We start from the raw sequence: 18,500 nt of genomic DNA, 5'->3' as shown, positions 1-18,500 counted from the left end.
ATTTTGTATTGTTTGTGGCAACACTTTAGGATCGCCAGATCTATCAAGGCATGCTTGGAAGAGTTTGGTGTGGAAAAATTGATTTAGCCTACCCGGAGCCCAGAATATAAGCCCAATTATTTTTTGCATACAACTCAGGACATATTGCTAATGTGTGAGGGGACATTATATTCTGGTCTCCCATTCAGCCAAACGTCCTTCAGCTCAACATGAAACATACCACGTCGCCATCCCCACTATTATTGTGTCTCCTCATTCCTTCACAAACAGGCTAAAAGTCTGTGCCAGCGCTGGAGTGTTATGCGCACTCTGGAGATGGTAACAATTTTTGAACATAAAAGAGAGTAAAGTGAGTTCTGGCTTTGTCCTTGCAGATACAGCACTATCTGAAAACTCAATCTTCCCCAGGTGCAGCGGCACAACAACAATTGTGGTTTGAACAAAAGAAACAGTTTTTGCCTCATCCCTTAAAAAGGTTAGGGGATGTATAAACTCTAGGATTATTGAAAAACGGATTGCAAAAAAAGTGTTCAGTGAAGATTTGGAGTGTTTATTAAAGAGGTATTTTACCACCCCCCGCACCCCACCCGAAAAAAAACCCTTTCAAATCCCTTAAAACATTTGGACTTCAGATTTTCACCGTGTACTGAGACTTGTTTAAAATGGGTAAAACTTCATTTTGAAAGGCCTGAAAGACCTTCTTATGACCTTCTATGACAGGGGTGCCTATTACGTCGATCCTGATCTACCGGTAGATCTAAGACAGGTCCCAAGTAGATCCGAGGAGTGTCGAGGAGAAAAAAAACAAAACGACCAGTTGTGTCTTTGTACATGTTAGTAATATATTTTTTTGTGTTCATGTACGCTGCACCCTAATCATCCTATCAGTCTCATTGTCACAAAAAAACGGTTTAAAAATAAAATAAAGCAGGTAAATCTTGAATTTCCGATGGCGCGTGATTACGTCACCGGAAGTTGTTAGCGCTCAGCAGTCTGCAATTGCAGCTTGTGATCAGAGCTGTTGCGGTCTATCTTTTATCGTCATTATTCTCATTCAGAGTTTGCTTCGTGTACAATTCACCGAGGGCACGGGCAAAGAATAGGAATCTAGGAGGGCCCCCGACAAGCACTTTAAAATGGCACGTGTGAGCTACGATAGTTAGCAGGCTGCAAAAGTGCATCGCATGCCTCAGTTTCAGGCTGTTCGTTATCATGGCGTGCGTGCGTGCGTGTGTGTGTGTGTGTGTGTGTGCACGCGCGTGCCGGTAAGGGTAGATCCCGGGAGGTTAGTTGATCGAAAAGTAGATCTTCGGTCCAAAAAGTGTGGGCACCACTGTTCTATGATGAGTGCACATTCTCCTGTGTTTGTAGGGCTGTGACTCGACCTGTTCTCATTCTCCTGCCCGTCCTGGGCCTGACCTGGCTGTGCGGAGTACTGGTCCACCTGTCTGTTGTAATTGCATATATCTTCAGTGCTCTTAATGCCTTCCAAGTAAGTTTTGATTTTGTTTTGTTCTTCAATTTGCAAATTGATAACCTGTGTCTTCCCATCGAATTGCAAATATAGTTTGCCATGTGCATCTTTTGTGATTTGCAGTACACTACATACTGAAAGGTCCATTATTTCTAATATTACTTCAAATATCTTGATGATTCTCTCGTCTTGGGGGTTCGTGGCTAGTATGACAGTAGACATTATCAATACAGTGATGCCTTGCTATTTACAGGGGTTAGAGGCCAAGCCCCAGCACGGATACAAGTAAAAATACCCTAGTACCGGTACTATATTCTGATGCGCTCTGTATTTTTTTGAACCCTAAAATATACACCAAATTTATCCATCCATCCAACCATCCATTTTCCGATCCACTTTATCCTCACAAGGGTCGCGGGGGTTGCTGGAGCCTATCCCAGCCGTCTTTGCGCCGTAGGCAGGGGACACCCTCAACCGGTTGACAGCTTAGGCGCACTCTAAATTTCAGTTGTACGTACAAATTTAGAACCTGTTCTATGCACCCTTTAACAAATGAGGTCACCGGACCATGCCTTTTGCAGCTCCATCCCTTGGATCAGCACTACTGACAGATGACTCATAATTTCATCGGGACATTTTACTATGTTGCACATCTCTTTGGGAGGGGAATGAAGTATATTTGTACATCCACTACAGTAGGTGGCAGTAGCGCACTTATTGTCAGAGTGTACACAGAGCTATTAGCTCTAAAGTGTAGATGTTTTATTTATTTCTTTATTTATTTATGTATGCACCCAGCATGCACTCACACGGCACCAAGATATGAAGAGCAGGGAGTAAACCCTCATGAGACTCTCTTGAAAACTATTTGACAGAGATGAGATGAAAGTTGGAGAGAGACTAAAATAATGTTTACAGTTATTTGTAATGTGTTCTATATTTTATTCTTTTGTGTTTTTTTCAATGTTGAGAATTCAAATAAAATGTAATGCAGAGGTTTAGTACAGTTTTATCAACAAATGATTCTATTTACAGGCGTGGCCGAGATTTGGGGGGCATCGGCTGCAAAATCTTTTCCTCTTCCTAGTGGGAAGCATAAAAGAAAATAATTGAGAAGCACATTATAACAGTATTCATTGCTGTAGCTGTGTCACTCTGCATCACTTACTTGTTGCTGAGCAATATTGTAGCACTGTTGAACACTCACACTGTAAATTGCTGAATGAATCCCTTTACGTGTGTGTGCATGTCTGAAATAACTGGCTCCAAATCCTGGAGGTACATCAAAGTATCCCTCACTAACTATTAAAAACAGTGATAGTAGGATGAACGATGGGAGTTGAATTTGTTGCAGAGCGTCGCAGTCATTTTGGGGCAGGAACTTGAAAATATCAACCAGAAATAGTGCGGACTTTCGGAATGAAATCGTTAATTAGACTGCTGGAATGAAACGCGTGTGTGTGTGTGCATGTGTGTGTGTGTGTGTGTGTGTGTGTGTGTGTGTGTGTGTGTGTGTGAGTGTGTGTGGTGGTGTGTATGGTGAAAAGAGAGCGAAGATACGACCAGTGAATTTGAGTTAGTGAAAAGGTTGTTTGTTTGTTTGTCTATTATGGGCCTCGTTATTGGATGGCTCCCTGTACAGTGTGTAAAACCAGTCTCGCGACCAGAGTCAGATGGAAGAGACTCCAGCACATCCATGACCCTATTGAGAAGCAATTTATCAGAACGAGATTTATTTTGGTAGATAAGATCTGAAGTGCTTCGAACTTTCAAGAGAAAATTGTTGATGTGTGTTTCAAACGTAAGTGGATTGGTATTTTTTATTGACTCAAGTGGGTCAATCTAGAATGTTTTGTGTACCTGCATAGGCCCATCAGTTCCCAGTCTTGCTCAAATATCAACGGTATGACTTTTTGTGCATTCAGTTTTTGAGGTTCCTCAGGAGTCTACACACCCAGCCTTATTTTAGTTGAAAGTTGTCTCTATCTGCACAAAAGGCGAGGACTTTGTAGCATCAGGATGACATTCAAAATAAAACATTCTGACTGCAGATATTATTTAATGTCTCTTGATCGACATAGCCTGTGGTAACAGGCTTCTATCAAGCAATCACATCATGTTCACAATGAAGCAGGACAAGTTCAGCTTGGGAAGTTTCAAAACATATTTTTAGGAGGATAAAACTGCTTGAACAAATCAAATATGCTGTCATATTGCAGCTAAAGATAATACTGACAATGCGAAAAACTAATCAATCGGCAAATGTTAAAATCGGATCTCTTTTCGTATGGAGACAAAAATCCATGAAACAGACAAAACAACATTGAAACAGGTGATGGGAAAAAAATAATGTCCCAGCAAGAATTTGGTTCAGCACAGCATGTGGGCATCAAATAAATGTAAATACACAATTTAGAAAACAATACACTTGATAATTTGATTGAACATTGTATTCACTTCATATAAAGGCATGGCGGAACAATGGTTGGCACGTTGGCCTCACAGTGCAAGGGTGCCGAGCTCTGGCCTTCCTGTGTGGAGTTTGCATGTTCTCCCGGTGCCTTTGTGGGTTTTCTCCGGGTCATCCAGTTTCCTTCTACATTCCAAAAACATGCATGGCAAATTGATTAGGCACTTCAAATTGTCCCGTGGTGTGGTGTGAGCATGGATGGTTGTTCGTCTCTGTGTGCCCTGCGATTGGCTGGCAACCGGTACAGGGTGTCCCCCGCCTACTGCCGAGGTTAGCTGGGATCGGCTCCAGCATCCCCCATGACTCTTTTGAGGATAGCAAATGGATGGAAGGATAGATGGATGGATGTTAAAATTATAAGCAATCATGATAAATTATACAGACACATTGCCATTATGTTCCATTTATTCAACACAAAAATGAATGTAAGGGCATGGAGAAACGGAGGCACTCTGTAAAAGAGCTCCTCTCAGTGACGGTGTGAATCTGAGTCTGTATGGTGGTCGGTCTCTATGTGCATTCTGACTGACTGGTGACCAGTTCACGGCGTAGTCTGCCTTTCCCCTGAACAGGATAAGGAGTGTCGAGAATGGATTGATGTATGAATGGACTGATATTGAACCAATGTGGCTGGGGTCTTTTGTTGAACAGTAGAGAAGAGCATTGTAAATGAAGATATTGTATATTAGTCATGCTTCTCCACTTTTGGACTCGATGCATGCTATGGGTTCATGAGATGAGTTTTATTTGACCCACAGTCACCATTTGACTCTTTGGGGTAGCTCGTATACCATATATTGCATCAAAATGATCAATGGTTGCATATTAATTTTATATTTCCATTGAGGAAGCACGAGTGCTCGCTTATTTGGGTACAAAAAGAGAGAGATAAATTTGACTGTGAGAACAGATCGAGCATATCACTGCAAGTACTTGAAGTGCATAATGCATATGTGTGTGAGTGTGTGGGAGACTCTAGTCTGCTCCTACCCTATCTACCTTTATAGCTCTCCTCCCCTGATTACACAGCAACCACTTCCTTTCTCTTCTCACTCTGAGTTTTTTTTTTCTTCAGTACTCCTCTTTTGCTCAGTCTCCCTCTGTCTTTTCTACTTTCTGTTTCTTACCTCAACCACCCGTCCACCCTCCTCTGATCTTTAATTAATCAAAAGCTAGCCCCTACATGACCCCCAGAGAGCTGCTTGTTAATTTAGATTTACGGCATGTGTCCAGCTGAGGGCATGCAACAAGACAGTAGGAGTTCTTCCTCATGTCAGGAGGAGGTGGATGCTAAACTGGTCTGTATTTTCCTTGGACCAAAACAGTTTCAGAGTCATACACCAAAAAAAACAATGAATTATGTCATCACTAATATGTACGGGACTGTAAAGTATTAAAGACAACATTATCCAAAAAGGTTTACATTTAAGAAATTTTATGGATATGTATATATACATATATATATACATATATATATATATATATATATATATATATATATATATATATGTATATATATATGAGACGAGGAATTTTATATAAAAAATCCTCGTCTCACCCCCCCTCGGGTGGTGTCCGTCCCTCATTCAGCTCGGGTCTTCTACCAGAGGCCAGGAAGCTTGAGGGTTCTGCGCAGTATCCTTGCTGTTCCCAGCACTGCACATTTCTGGACTGAGATGTCCGATGTTGTTCCCGGGATCTGTTGCAACCACTCATCTAGTTTGGGGGTCACTGCCCCGAGTGCTCCGACCACCACAGGCACGATTGTCACCTTTACCTTCCAGGCTCTCTCCAGCTCTTCTCTGAGCCCTTGGTATTTTTCGAGTTTCTCGTGTTCCTTCTTTCTGATGTTTCCATCACTTGGGACCGCTACATCCACTACAACGGCTTTCCTCTGCCCTTTATCTATGATCACGATATCTGGTTGGTTCGCCATTACCATCTTGTCAGTCTGGATCTGGAAGTCCCACAGGATCTTCGCTCTGTCATTCTCCACCACCTTCGGAGGTGTTTCCCATTTTGACCTTGGGGTTTCCAGTCCATACTCCGCACAGATGTTTCGGTAGACTATGCCAGCCACCTGGTTTTATATATATATATATATATATATATATATACTGTATATATATACTGTATATATATATATATATATATATATATAGATAGATAGATATTAGAGCTGTCAAACGATTAAAATATTTAATCTAATTAACGCGACTGTCATAATTAACTCAAATTAACTAATAATTAATCACGATTACTCACACATTTCTTATCGTTTCTAAATGTCCTTTTATATTTTTTGTCCTACTTTTTCCCGTTTTAATGCTCTCATCAAAATGGAATCATGGATCAGTTTTCTATGTGCAAAATGCAAATATTTACTGAAAGAACAATTTCGATTTTCAATTTTAAATGAATATTTTTCACTTGGAGCAGTTATTCACACATAATCTCTCACAAAATATTGCTGTCTATCAACAACAGTGAAAAAAATATTTTGTCACACAACACCTCCTTTACCAGCTCTTTTTAGGGAATCAAAACAGAGCAATATAAAATTATAAAGTGTACATCTAAGGTAAACTAGTACTCAGCCTATAGTGGATTTATGCCATGGTTGCATACTTCGTTTTTCTCAAGTTTGCTTTGAACACAGCAGTCAGGCTATGTTGATTCTGTTGGTCCTTCTTGCGCGGAAGTCTCTCTACGGTTTTGTGTAGACATCATTTCGGATGACTACACTTGGTTCGACGGCAACACTGGAGACGTTTTATTTTCAGTGTGTTCGCTAGGTCGCTACCACTGCACCGCTGAACTCTCGACATGCCTCAGTGCACCGTCACTGTCAGAGGAACACAGAGAAGCTCCACCCGCTTTATTTATATGGACGCGGAACACTGTAACCTTCCACACAAAATAGTTCCAAACAAGTAACAATCGCGTCAGTGGCATACATCGTATTCGACAGGCTACCTGCTCTTTATTCACCAGAGGCTCATGACCTAGTCTCTTATTTTTCGCCCGGAACAGTGTCTTCTCCCACTTGGTGTACCTTAGCCTTCTCCGCTACGTACAATCTCTGTACACAGCTTGTAATGGAGGCTCTCACTGGCAATCCGTAGTGGAGTCGTAAGATGCAATGCGAATGATTTCAGCTTGAGTCGAGCTGTGGACAATGTTGCCAGACTTACATGCAGTAGCCATACATTTAGCTATGGCTTCAGCAAATTTGTTCATTCGTCGTGTTATCCATTGTCTTCGCTTTGAAATGATCCGTAGCTGTCTGTCTTAGACGAGGGGGCGGAGTACTCACATCAGCTGTGTGCTTGGCCATTAAGTGGTATTTCAGACGCGACGTGCTATGATGATAGCTCAGTTTACGACTGCAAAACATACAGGTAACTTTGGTCTTGCCATTGGAACTATCTCGCAACTTTTAAAAGTAAAATTTCCATTCATAAACTCTTTAAGTATCCGTTTTCGGTGACTCGCGCTGGCAAAACAGACAGTGGCGTGGACTTCTGCCGCATGCTTGTTGGTTTGTTTCCGGTTTATTTATCGAGCAACGTCACATCCGCTGTGACGTGTTGCCGCATTAATCTTATGAGAAAAAATTTAATCACGTTAAAATTAATTTAAATTAATGCCAATAATAACGCGTTAAACTGACAGCTCTAATATATATACTGTATATATAATCTCAAAAAAATCCTCAAATAGATATTGCCGTGCACTACTGTCACCATCCATCCAATATTTACTGTAGCAATAATTACGCGATACTCACAATGTAAATAAACTGTCCATTGAGGAATTTTCTGATCACTAATTCATTTGTTATTTTTCATATATTTCTTCATTTATAACATTAGAATTGTAATACTGCCTATTCACAAGTGCTTCCTTTGCATAAATCCAAAATTTCAAGTTCAGTTAGAAGCGCAGAAACACTCTCAATGAAACATTCAGCCATAGTTCCATTTTAATGCGCTTATCTGGGGTCCTGTCTTGGGGGCAGCAGCTTTAGCAAGGAAGCCCAGACTTCCCTTTCCCCAGCCACTTCATCCTTCTCCTCTGGGGGATCCCGAGGTTTGTTCCCAGGCCAGCCGGGTGACGTCCTCTCTTCAACTTATCCTCAACTTTATGAATGTAGCATTTAAAAAAAAAAAAAAAAAAAACATCGCTGCAGACAAAGTGATGTACATGGAGTTAAAATCAATTTTAAAACAAAGACAGTGAAAACGGTTCATGAATAAACCAAACTAATCGATACATTTTATATCAATTGTTTTATGATAAACCAATGAATTATTTCATTCATTCATTTTCAAATAATCCAAAAAGTCCATTAATTAATCAATCGATTCATCAATCAATAATTTCGAAGACAAATACAGCATACACCATTAAACAATAGCACATTGTCAAGTCTCATGGTGGGTCAAAAACCAAAGAATAAAAATGTGTCTTAAGACGAGTTTTTCAAATGGACAGAGAGGCGGCTTGATGAACATTTAACGGAAGGGCATTCCAAAGGGAAGGACTGGCAATGGAAAAGCCTCGATCCCCTCCGAGGTTTAGTCCTCGGCACCTCCAGTCGCATCCGATCCGCCGATCTGAGGTACCAGGCAGGTGAGTGTAGGTGCAGAGGAGCTCAAAGAGGTAATCTGGGGCGAGACCATTTAAAGATTTGAAAATCAAAGCATCTTAAAATTAATATTAAAATGGAAAGGAAGCCAGTGGAGGTAGGCCAGAAGTGCCATTATGTGCTCCCTCTTACAAAGTGATGTTATTAAAAACAGATTTGGTGCTATGCATCATCTTAAAACCTGACTGGAGAGCCTCCATGACTTCAAGGTCGTCCAAGGTAGACTAACTGCATGAACACCACCTGTTCCAAAATTTTAGAAATAAAAGGCAGCTTGGAAATGGGTCTAAAATTGGACAGCACAACTTGAGCAAGGCCGGGTTTGCTGACAATACGGAATCAATAGTTTTCAATAGATGGTTTTTTTTCTGAATGAGATTCGACAGATGTTTCCTTTTGGCCTCTTTAACTAGACTTTGGTAACAATGCTAGTATCTTGTAGAACTGCAGCTTGTCTTTTTTTTCCACCTGCGTTCAGCTTTGCGGCATTTCTGTTTAGCTGCGTGAGTTCTCTTGTGAAACCATGGCTGAGGTCTTACTTCTGACCCTCGTCATGTGCCTTTGTAGTTCATGCCTGATATGGGAGCTTCGAAACAACACGCTGAACTAAATTCATTTTAAGCAGTACGGCTCAATAGTTTGTTCTGAAACAAGACCAGGGTGATATTGAGGCACTTAATACCGTGAATATTATGACATCACTAATGATCAGGGGGGGTTTCCGCATCATCTGGCGAGCCAGATGTAATTGAAAGTGGGCCAATTTTAGCCCACTGGCTGCTTTATTGCCTTTTTACTTTCATAACGACAACTAAAACGAACCATGAAAACGTGAAAGCCCTTAAAAAAATGATCAAATGAGAATGACAACAAAATGCCATAACTTATTTGCTCTCAACGTCGGCACAGTGCGTATTATAGGCTGAAGTTACGACAAGAGCAAGTCAAATGTTTCCTGGTGTGTCTGGATGAGAATGATACTCTATATCACTGATGTCAAACTCAAAGCTCATCACATCATTTTCTGTGGCCCGCGAAAGCAAATGAAAGATGGCAACTTTCATGATGCTTGCTAAAATCTCGATCAAAATTTCAAATTCTCATTTGTAACAAATACGAGTGACACTGTGAGTATTTTCTTGTTGCCAAACCTCTCATGACAGTAATTTAAACAATAGGTGAATAAACCATTATTCTTGACTTATTTTTATGGTTTCACTCATAAGTAAATATATAAAATAAATCACTCAGCCCTTCAAGGAAAACGGTACCGAAAATGTGGCCCGCGACAAAAATGAGTTTGACACCCCTGCTCTATATGAAAACAAAAGCAACTTACGATACAGTATATGAAAAATGAACAAAAGTGTTTCTAACTGATCTCACCGGGATCTTGACAAAAATTCTACCCGACTGGTGAACTTGAATGGGAAGAAAATCACACCAAAGCTCGGTAACAAACATGTGAACGCCTTCTTGCTGTGTTCCAACAGCCGCAGAGATGCCATAATAGTGGGCTGACAAGCCAAGACAAACCACTTGCAAGAAGCCTGCAGTGTTTTTAAGCGGAAATAAAGTAATTGACTAGCATCTTCCCTTTTAATACAGCAACTGATATATTGGCCACTATTAATTAGTATCACACTGAAAGGGTATTATCACGACATCACATCAACACAGCACGGGCTTACAGCAAGCCAAAGATCAGAAGTAGTCTGGAAAAGAAACACATTCTCGGTGATCTTTTTTTTTTTTCCTTCTATACGGTTGCTTGCTTAACTGTGTATTTGATCTTCCGCAGGGCCTGTATATTTTCTTAGTTTATGCCGTTTACAACAGTGAGGTAGGTTGACAGTCCGTTCACATTACCATCACTGTCTCGTCACCGTAGCGGCTTATTAAATGGCTTTGTTTTGATTTATAATGCCTTGCCAACCTGTGATTTAAACTGTTTTCTCATTTAGGTCAGGAATGCCATAAAGAGGATCAAGGAAAAGAGAAAAGCCTTATCTTTCACAGTAAGTGCCTAGGATGTAGCATGTGGTGGGTGAGGTGATCATGTCATTACGTCAATATATTTCCCTTTGTACATTTGAGTTTTCTCGTTGTGGTAGCACGACACATAAATGCAACATTTTTGGGACCCTTCTATTGAAGAAATCAAAAGGTCACAAGAATCACTAAAACAAGTGGTAAGTCATCAGGGGTATCTTTACAGATGTAAAAAGGAAGCCTACAAATAAACAAACCTACTGTGAAACACGGAGGAAGCTCGGTTGTGTTGTCCGATTGCTTTGCCATCCAGTTTAGGGTCTCCTGATTCTGTGCAGTTTACAACAAAAATGAAAGAGGAAAACGTGGTCTTATCCACAGGTCAGCTTCATGGTCCTAAACACACAGCTAAAAGAAAGAGCTGAGACAAGCAGTCTGTCGAAGTTATCCTTTCAGTATTTCTTTATTTTATTTTTGGGGTGATTGCCTACTGGTTATTCTTTGTGATTGCAACAAAGCAAACACTTTGTCAGTTGGAAATGATTTGCCTTTTGATCAATGCGTTATGACAGAATTGTTCCCAGCCAACCACCTTCGTAACTTCTCAGAGAGCTCCCATAAGGTCTTGGGACCGCAGCCCACCCACCCCTTCCAGTCCTGAAACCAGTGAAACCTCTGGGCCTCCCAGTTCCAGTTCCGCTTCGCTAGTTATCAAGAATGGTGGGTTCAACTGTTATGTGTGTTGTTGAGACAGCCGTCAAACTTTAAATAAATCCCTGTTCTAGTTTAACTGCAATACATGTTGTGATTATTGAATGGTGATGAAGCTATATTTGACACCTTACTTGCTAATACATATGGACCTTGGCTTTGGAAGTGGGGTCTCTGTTAGACTCCCGCTGAAGACATAGAGTGCAGCTGATTGTCCGAGAGATGGTCGTAGTCCCTTGTGCAGTGCATCAGTCTCCCGCTTACCATCTCAGCCCACGGTCGCAGCACACTGGGCCCACCTCATCGCCTGACATCGCCCTTTGCATGCCTCCATGTGTGTTGTGGTCCGCTTCTCTGTGGGGTGTGCAACATAAATACTCTTTTAAGCAGCGTTACATTGTGGATTCAAATGAAATATGTCTCAATAAAAACATTTTTAGCTGAAAACTAAAGTTTCCAAAGAAAAATTGATACCTGAGTTTTTGTTTTTCAGAGAGTTTCCGAAAAGAAAGCTTTGTGAGTTTCTCGTTGAAACCAGCACCAGGAAACCAAGTAAGCGACACATTTCCATTATAATACAAGACATATTACAATACAATACATATTTATTTACCAAGGGATATCATTAGTTGAGTCTATTTTGTTGTTGCTATTGTTATTTGACAAAATGCTTATCTGCTTCTGTTCTTTTCAATCAGGTGGTGCAGCTCACAGCATTCAAACCAGCAGGTACGGGGTTTTTTTTTCACCATCATTGAGGAGAAACATGTATACAGCATGATCAAATGTATTGTGGTGGTGTCGTAGTCATAAACCAGCTTTGAATGGAAAATTAGTCCAGTGCAACTGACGAAAGGGTGGTCCATTAATACAGTCTGCAGTTATAGTTTTATACAGGGTAATATCCTGAAATGTTTCTAATTCCCTACACATCTAGATTTTTTTTAATTCTATGCCCTCCTGCTTGTACTGCTCAAAGTTTGTAGCTAAACAACTACTGTATCCAATGGCTATTTTCATGAAATAGTATGCTCGCGTTTTGAGCCGTGTCACTGATGGTGTAGTAGTACACTCGCCTGACTTGTGTGCGGGCAGCGTGGGATCGGTTCCAACTCACTGATGGTGTGGATGTGGGTCTGAATCTATATGTGCCCTGCGACCAGTTAAGGGGTGTAGTCTGCTGTTCACCCGAAGTCAGCTGCGATGGCCTCCAGCAAGATAACGTTTGAACTCTTTGGCATAGATGCCAAACATCATGTTTGGAGGATTTGCTTGTGTGTGGGTGTGTATATGGATATCTATCCCGTATTTACATGATGGATGAGAGGATAGCTTCCCTCCTCCTTCATGTGGGGACGAGTGCTGACTGTTGTTTGTGCTTCTGTATATCTGACTTGTAGCCGCGTGTCTTGGACGCTGAGCTGTCTACCGGTCACCACATGGTGTTGGCTGCGATGGTGGGGGAGAATGCTGGTCCAACATGGCAGAAAGTATTGTGAGGGTTTGCTGGGAACATCTGGCAGTGTCTCCTGACAGAGTTAGCATCAGCTCCTACCTCTGGCAGAACCCCAACCATGTCCCGGTGGAGGCAGGGTCATTGAGTCAAAGTGGACCATGTTTCGGGCCTTCATTGTTCGGTGCCTGTTGTGGCAACCCCCAAACCCAATGGTGGACACCAGCAGTGAAGGTGGCATTAAACTGAAAGCTGATGGCTACCATCTTGACAAGCTGAATGCAGCTTTCGTGGTTGCTGAGGCAAAAACTCGGTGAGAAGTGGAAAATGACTTCTGGATGGCCTGGAAGAAATTATGGGCAACCATCCAGCATCTCAGGAGGAGGAAGTAGTGTACCATCAACACTGTATAATTGGAATGAGGCGCTGCTGACCTTGAATCGGGGCATTGTTAGTCAGTGGGGAGAATACTTCGAAGACCTCAATTCCACCGGGACGCCTTGCCACGAGGCTTGAGGACACGAAATGTGTTAAAAAAGCTCCTCGGTGGCAGGGATGTGATGAGGGTGGATGAGATTTGCATTCCGAAAGGCTCTGGATGTTTTCGTGCTGTTGTGTTCGACACGCATCGAGAACATCACATGGACTTTGGGGACAGTGCCTCTGAATTTTCAGACCATGGTGATGGAGGTGTTTTCCAACTATTGTGGGTTTTCGACCTGGCTGTGGAACAGCGGACAAGCGCTACACCCTCAGGAGGGTCCTTGTAGATGTACGGGACTTCGCCGAACCAGTCTACATGTGGTTTGTGGACTTGGAGAAGGCGTACGACCATGTTGAGAGGAGTCAGATGGGGTGGCTCGGGCATCTGTTTAGGATGCCGTCTGGACACTTCCCTGATGAGGTGAATGTTTAGCTGGGAGGACCCAGGACACATTGGAGAGAACTGTCTCCTTATCGGCTTGGGAACACCCCCAGAAGAGCCGAACGAAGTGGCTGGGGAGAGGGAGGTCTGGGCTTCCCTGCTTCGGCTACTGCCCTGAGACTCGACCCCGGTTAAGCGTAAGAAAATGGATTTATTTATTCATTAACTGTTTTCATTCATTCATAAAAATATGCCATCCACTATTTGGTTCATTAATGTGATCGTTTATGATCGATATATTGTATGAATGGCGTTAAAATAACCACTTGATGTCTTTGTGCGTGTATTTGTTGCGTGTGGCAGGAAATTACAAAATGTTTAAAAAAATATACAATAATAAAGGCTGGCAGCAAGGCCAACGAAGGCCAAATGTAGTTTTGCATCTCCATTGATCCGTGCGGTGCACATCATTAGGCCTGTGTGAAAACTCTATTTTTGTCTTCTGAATTAGAGGGCACAGTCTAACAGATGGTGCAGAGGGCGAAGTCACTTTCAATGGCGCCGATTTGCCTGTCGGAGCCAAGAAACAAGTTTGAAATTGATTCATTAAATGTTGTAGCATCTGTGAAGAACGCCTGCTGGATGCTGGAGTGCTCCTGGGTGTTCATTGTTGGCTGATGAGACAAAGAAGAAGTTCATTCCACTAATCAGCAATGGCCATGTCTGGCTATTCACAGCATTAGCCATTAACCACTCCAACACCTGCTCTCACGCTCACTCTGCTTTTCAATTGGCCTCCCTTCTTATCTTCGCTTTTGTAATCAAACACATTTGCACGCAATACCAAAACATCATATTCTGATTTAGCCGCAGCTCATGCCTTTCTCTGTATTTCACCACAGGTTGTTGAACTGAAAATGGAGTCCCATCCTGATACTCAATACATCGTAACCTTGGATCACACTGAAAGAGGGTGGAACTGGACACACAATATGAGTGCTCGGCGACGACACACAAACATGCCGGTCTTGCTGGTGTGGATGAAACTGAAAATAATGAATGAAGTCCTCCATTTGCTTATACATGAACGATGTTTGGTTCTCAGATCAGATTAATGTGTTGACCCACATCATCACAGAGCCCCACACTGTAATTGCATACATTAATAACATAACATGCATGTTTTAAAAAAAAATTAACAATCTCTGCTCGCCATTTTAATGCTAATTATGTACTTCTCAGACTTTACAAAACCTGTTGAGGAAGGACCAATAATGTCATGCACATCTTATATGATTAGAAAGTATGAGTGGGGTGAACAATATCAAGCATTTGTTTACTTGAAGAGAATAGCGTGCTCAGAATCACATGAAAACATCATCTTCATATTTTCAGTCTCAATGAACATTTCGCGTAGTAAAAACTGTCAAGGAAGTGGAAGCTGTGAACAGTCTGGTGGTTGAGCTGATCGCATCCTGGTAGAAATGGTCGAAGGGAGATATATTAAATTGTAAAGTGTGACGTTTTGGTTCTGTAAAAAAAAAAAAAAAGACATCAGTTTCTCCAAGTAATTACTGAACTTTTAAAAATCCTATCTGAAAAAGATGCAAAGCATTCATTTGGGAAGAGAGGAGATGTTTAATTTGGGGATGTTTTGAACAAGGGCAGTTTTCATAATAAATCAGACTCCTGTTCCATAAGAATTAGTGCTTCACTGATCCATTCCTGATAAAGTTCAGCTAAGATAGTCAGAGTTATATACGTGTGTGTGTGTCTGTATAGATAGATCTATCTATCTATCTATCTATATATATATATATACCTATCGCTCACTCTCTCTGTCTCTGTCTCTCTCTCTCTCTCTCTATATATATATATATATATATATATATACAGTATATATTTTTATATATATATGTAGATGATAGATCGACAGGATTTAATTTCTTGTTATCCTACTGAACTGTGTCGGCGTTTTACATACATGATAGGTGTTTTTTTGTGTGTGTTTTTTTTACATTATCAAAACCTAGTATTTTACAGGGTGTGTTGTTGATTCATTTTGAAATGACACCAGATTAGCTTGTGTTTATAAATTCAGTATGCTATGATTCTTTTTGGAATTTATTTTGAAAAATAACTCGACTTCCTGTTCATGTGCATACGGTACTATGAGAAGAGTCTTATGTCATTCCAAGCTTTTTTAATTATAATTAAATCCATTTTAGTGATCTAGACAATATTTCATTGTTTTTGTTTTATCTTGTGAGTCTATGTGGTACCATTGGACGCATCCCTTTCCCAGATTCATTTTGGTACCACCTGTCTGTTTTTCATCCTCCGCTAACACGAAAGGAACCGGCTCACAAACAAAATATGGACAAACAAAACCCAAATACAAAGCTCTGTGATTTTTTTTTTAAGTTTTAATAGTAGTTCATCCAAAGTCAAGGCTGTGATCTACTTCATGACTCCCTGGTTATGTATGTGATTATTTTCGCATTGCTAACCCAGCGAATCTTTTGGTGAAGCAAGACTTTTTGCAAAGTACTCGTGAGAGAATGTAAAACCGAAAAGCTTTCAAGCACAACAATGAGAACATGGCCCAGGCGCCTTAAACTTGAATTTGTGTGTTGTAATTCCTTTTTTAAAGTCACTATTGGATTCATTGCTCTTTGATAGAGACATCATTCACTCATTGACACTATCCTATCCCTCTTGTAAAAAGGTCAAAAGGTCGCAACACCCAGTACTTTGTCTTTGTGTCTGAACTAACAGCTATTATATCTTAGTCGCAGATGTACAATGTTGATAAAAGGTTTTTGTGTTAGCCGTTATGTTTCGAAGTCCACACGCGGTCCAAAATCGTTTTCAATGATTGTATTTTTAGACGTCATCAATTTTCTACTTTTGATTTTGACAAGATGTATTTGTTGTATGATGTTTGAAGAGTCAAATTAATTTGATTCTGTCAAATTGTGTTTGATTTTTTTTTTCTTTTTTGCTGAGCATTAATAATTTGATTTTGTCAAAATGTGTTCAAATTTTTCTTTTTTGTTTTCTATTTTGCTGGGCATTGCTGTCTTAGATGAAGAGATATCCGTTATGTTTTGTAAAATCATCAGACAAGGCTAAAAACAGCCACACCATGACTGCTGTAATAGTTATAACTTATATGGACACAATTCAAAGCGTCAAAAATAGCCAACTCACAAGCGCAGCTTCATTTCATTGACCTTTATTGGTGTGATACTATTACAATAAATTTGAAACAAAACAAAACGCTTTGGTCAGTCATTGTCTGTTTTGGCAAGTAAAACACTTAAACATGGGACGGTCTGTCATCCTACATCGGGGGAAAAAAAGAGTTGAAGGACAAAAACCAAAAGCAATATCGAGAGAATCTGTTTCACAACAGTAGCAAATAGCCCTGAAAAAAAAAAGCTGAGAACTTCTTTTGAGTTCGGTGACTCATCATTTTGTCACTTCACAACATAAATATACACCATGTACAACACGTTAACAACCACCTGCCTCAATAGGGAAATCAAGGTGCATTTGTGTGTTTGTCTGTGTGTCTGTGGGTGACATTCACACTAAGGCAGACTTAACGATTGTCTATAATATCTTGACATTTCTGACTTCTGTTATTTAATCCAAATGTCTATAGTGAGCTGTGTGATGCTTCATCTCTGGCTTTGCTTCACAATTACTGAGAATTCATGTCAGTAATCATCAGTCAACGTTTTTTTTTGTTTTTGTTTTTTTTTAATTAAATGAGTCTAGCTTACTTTTCAACACCGTAAGTGCCACAGATACTACATTGATGACTATCACTACCAAGGACAGACATGTTGCTCTGTTAGACCCATGATTCGAATTTTCGAAATGCTCCAAAAATGTTGATCGACTGACTTTAAACTGCTTGCTACGAAAGCGGTTAAATGGAAACATATTGCAGCGGACAAACATATAATTCAATAAATATTTAGGCAACGGGACATTGATATTGTCTAAAACCAACAACCAACAAACATGAGTGTTACTGTTTATGAGCATCATGTTAAAATGGTGAAAATGTGCATGATAGTCTGGTCCTTAGTAAACACTAAAACAATCACAGACGGAAATCGACAAAATTGGCATTTGTATTAAAACCCACAGTGACCAAATGGGGCTAGGTTTTTCTGAATTGAAATATGAAAGCATATCCATCCGTTATTAATTCATTGAGGAATTTCTGAGTTGCTTCCTTTACTGAGGATAAAATCCTTGAAGCTGAAAGCTTACACAGAAAAAAAAACAAGGTCGTATTTGGTAATGTCACATTGCTGATTTGTAGTCTGTTGATGTCACTAAACCGACTAGCGTGGCTACGACCACAATCCAGTGGTACTGTACTTTAAATGAGTCACAATTCACTTGGATTGATTGGGAAAATACGAGTCTCAAAATTATTTTTTTTCCGGCACACCGTTGATCAGTACGCAAAAATGTATTTGAAAATGTAAATGAAATATTGAAATCTTTGAACCTGCTTCTTTTGTTGTCTGTTTGCCAAACGGGATTGTAAGAGAAAGAAAAACAACTGTGACCACTGTTTTTATTTATTTATTTATTTTTACTGGCTTTAACTAACTTTTCTTTCATTTGATCTTAACGGATGTCTGTTGTGATATTTAATACATCTAAATAGATTGGAATCAAACTATATTGACTCTAGAAGGTGGCCAAATGAAACTGAACATTCTCTTGAGAATTTCCTCACCTGTAATATTATCAATATCATCATCCCGTAAAAACAGCAGAATCACAAATCTGCATATTTTTTGATAAAAAAAAAGACAATGCCAACGATGCCAACATTCATTTTCTAAAAAAAAA

The 18,500-nt window shown here is 40.3% G+C and overlaps 1 protein-coding gene across 1 annotated transcript in view; it reads left to right on the top strand.

Annotated features, from left to right (window-relative positions):
* adgrd2 (adhesion G protein-coupled receptor D2) overlaps positions 1-16,898 on the top strand; it is a 46,715-nt gene extending 29,817 nt beyond the window's left edge. The window contains exons 19-24 of the mRNA XM_086110862.1: positions 1,372-1,492; positions 10,397-10,438; positions 10,560-10,613; positions 11,160-11,307; positions 11,792-11,850; positions 11,997-16,898. Of these exons, the coding sequence (XP_085966988.1) occupies positions 1,372-1,492; positions 10,397-10,438; positions 10,560-10,613; positions 11,160-11,307; positions 11,792-11,850; positions 11,997-12,056 (484 nt within the window). The 3' untranslated portion in view covers positions 12,057-16,898. The remainder of the gene's footprint in view (positions 1-1,371; positions 1,493-10,396; positions 10,439-10,559; positions 10,614-11,159; positions 11,308-11,791; positions 11,851-11,996) is intronic.
* The last annotated feature ends 1,602 nt before the right edge of the window (positions 16,899-18,500 follow it).

The sequence above is a fragment of the Hippocampus guttulatus genome, chromosome 5, assembly GCF_054856545.1.
Source record: "Hippocampus guttulatus isolate MCC_2025c chromosome 5, RoL_Hgut_1.0, whole genome shotgun sequence".
NCBI lineage: Eukaryota > Metazoa > Chordata > Actinopteri > Syngnathiformes > Syngnathidae > Hippocampus > Hippocampus guttulatus.
This window is presented reverse-complemented; position numbering and strand designations above follow the sequence as displayed.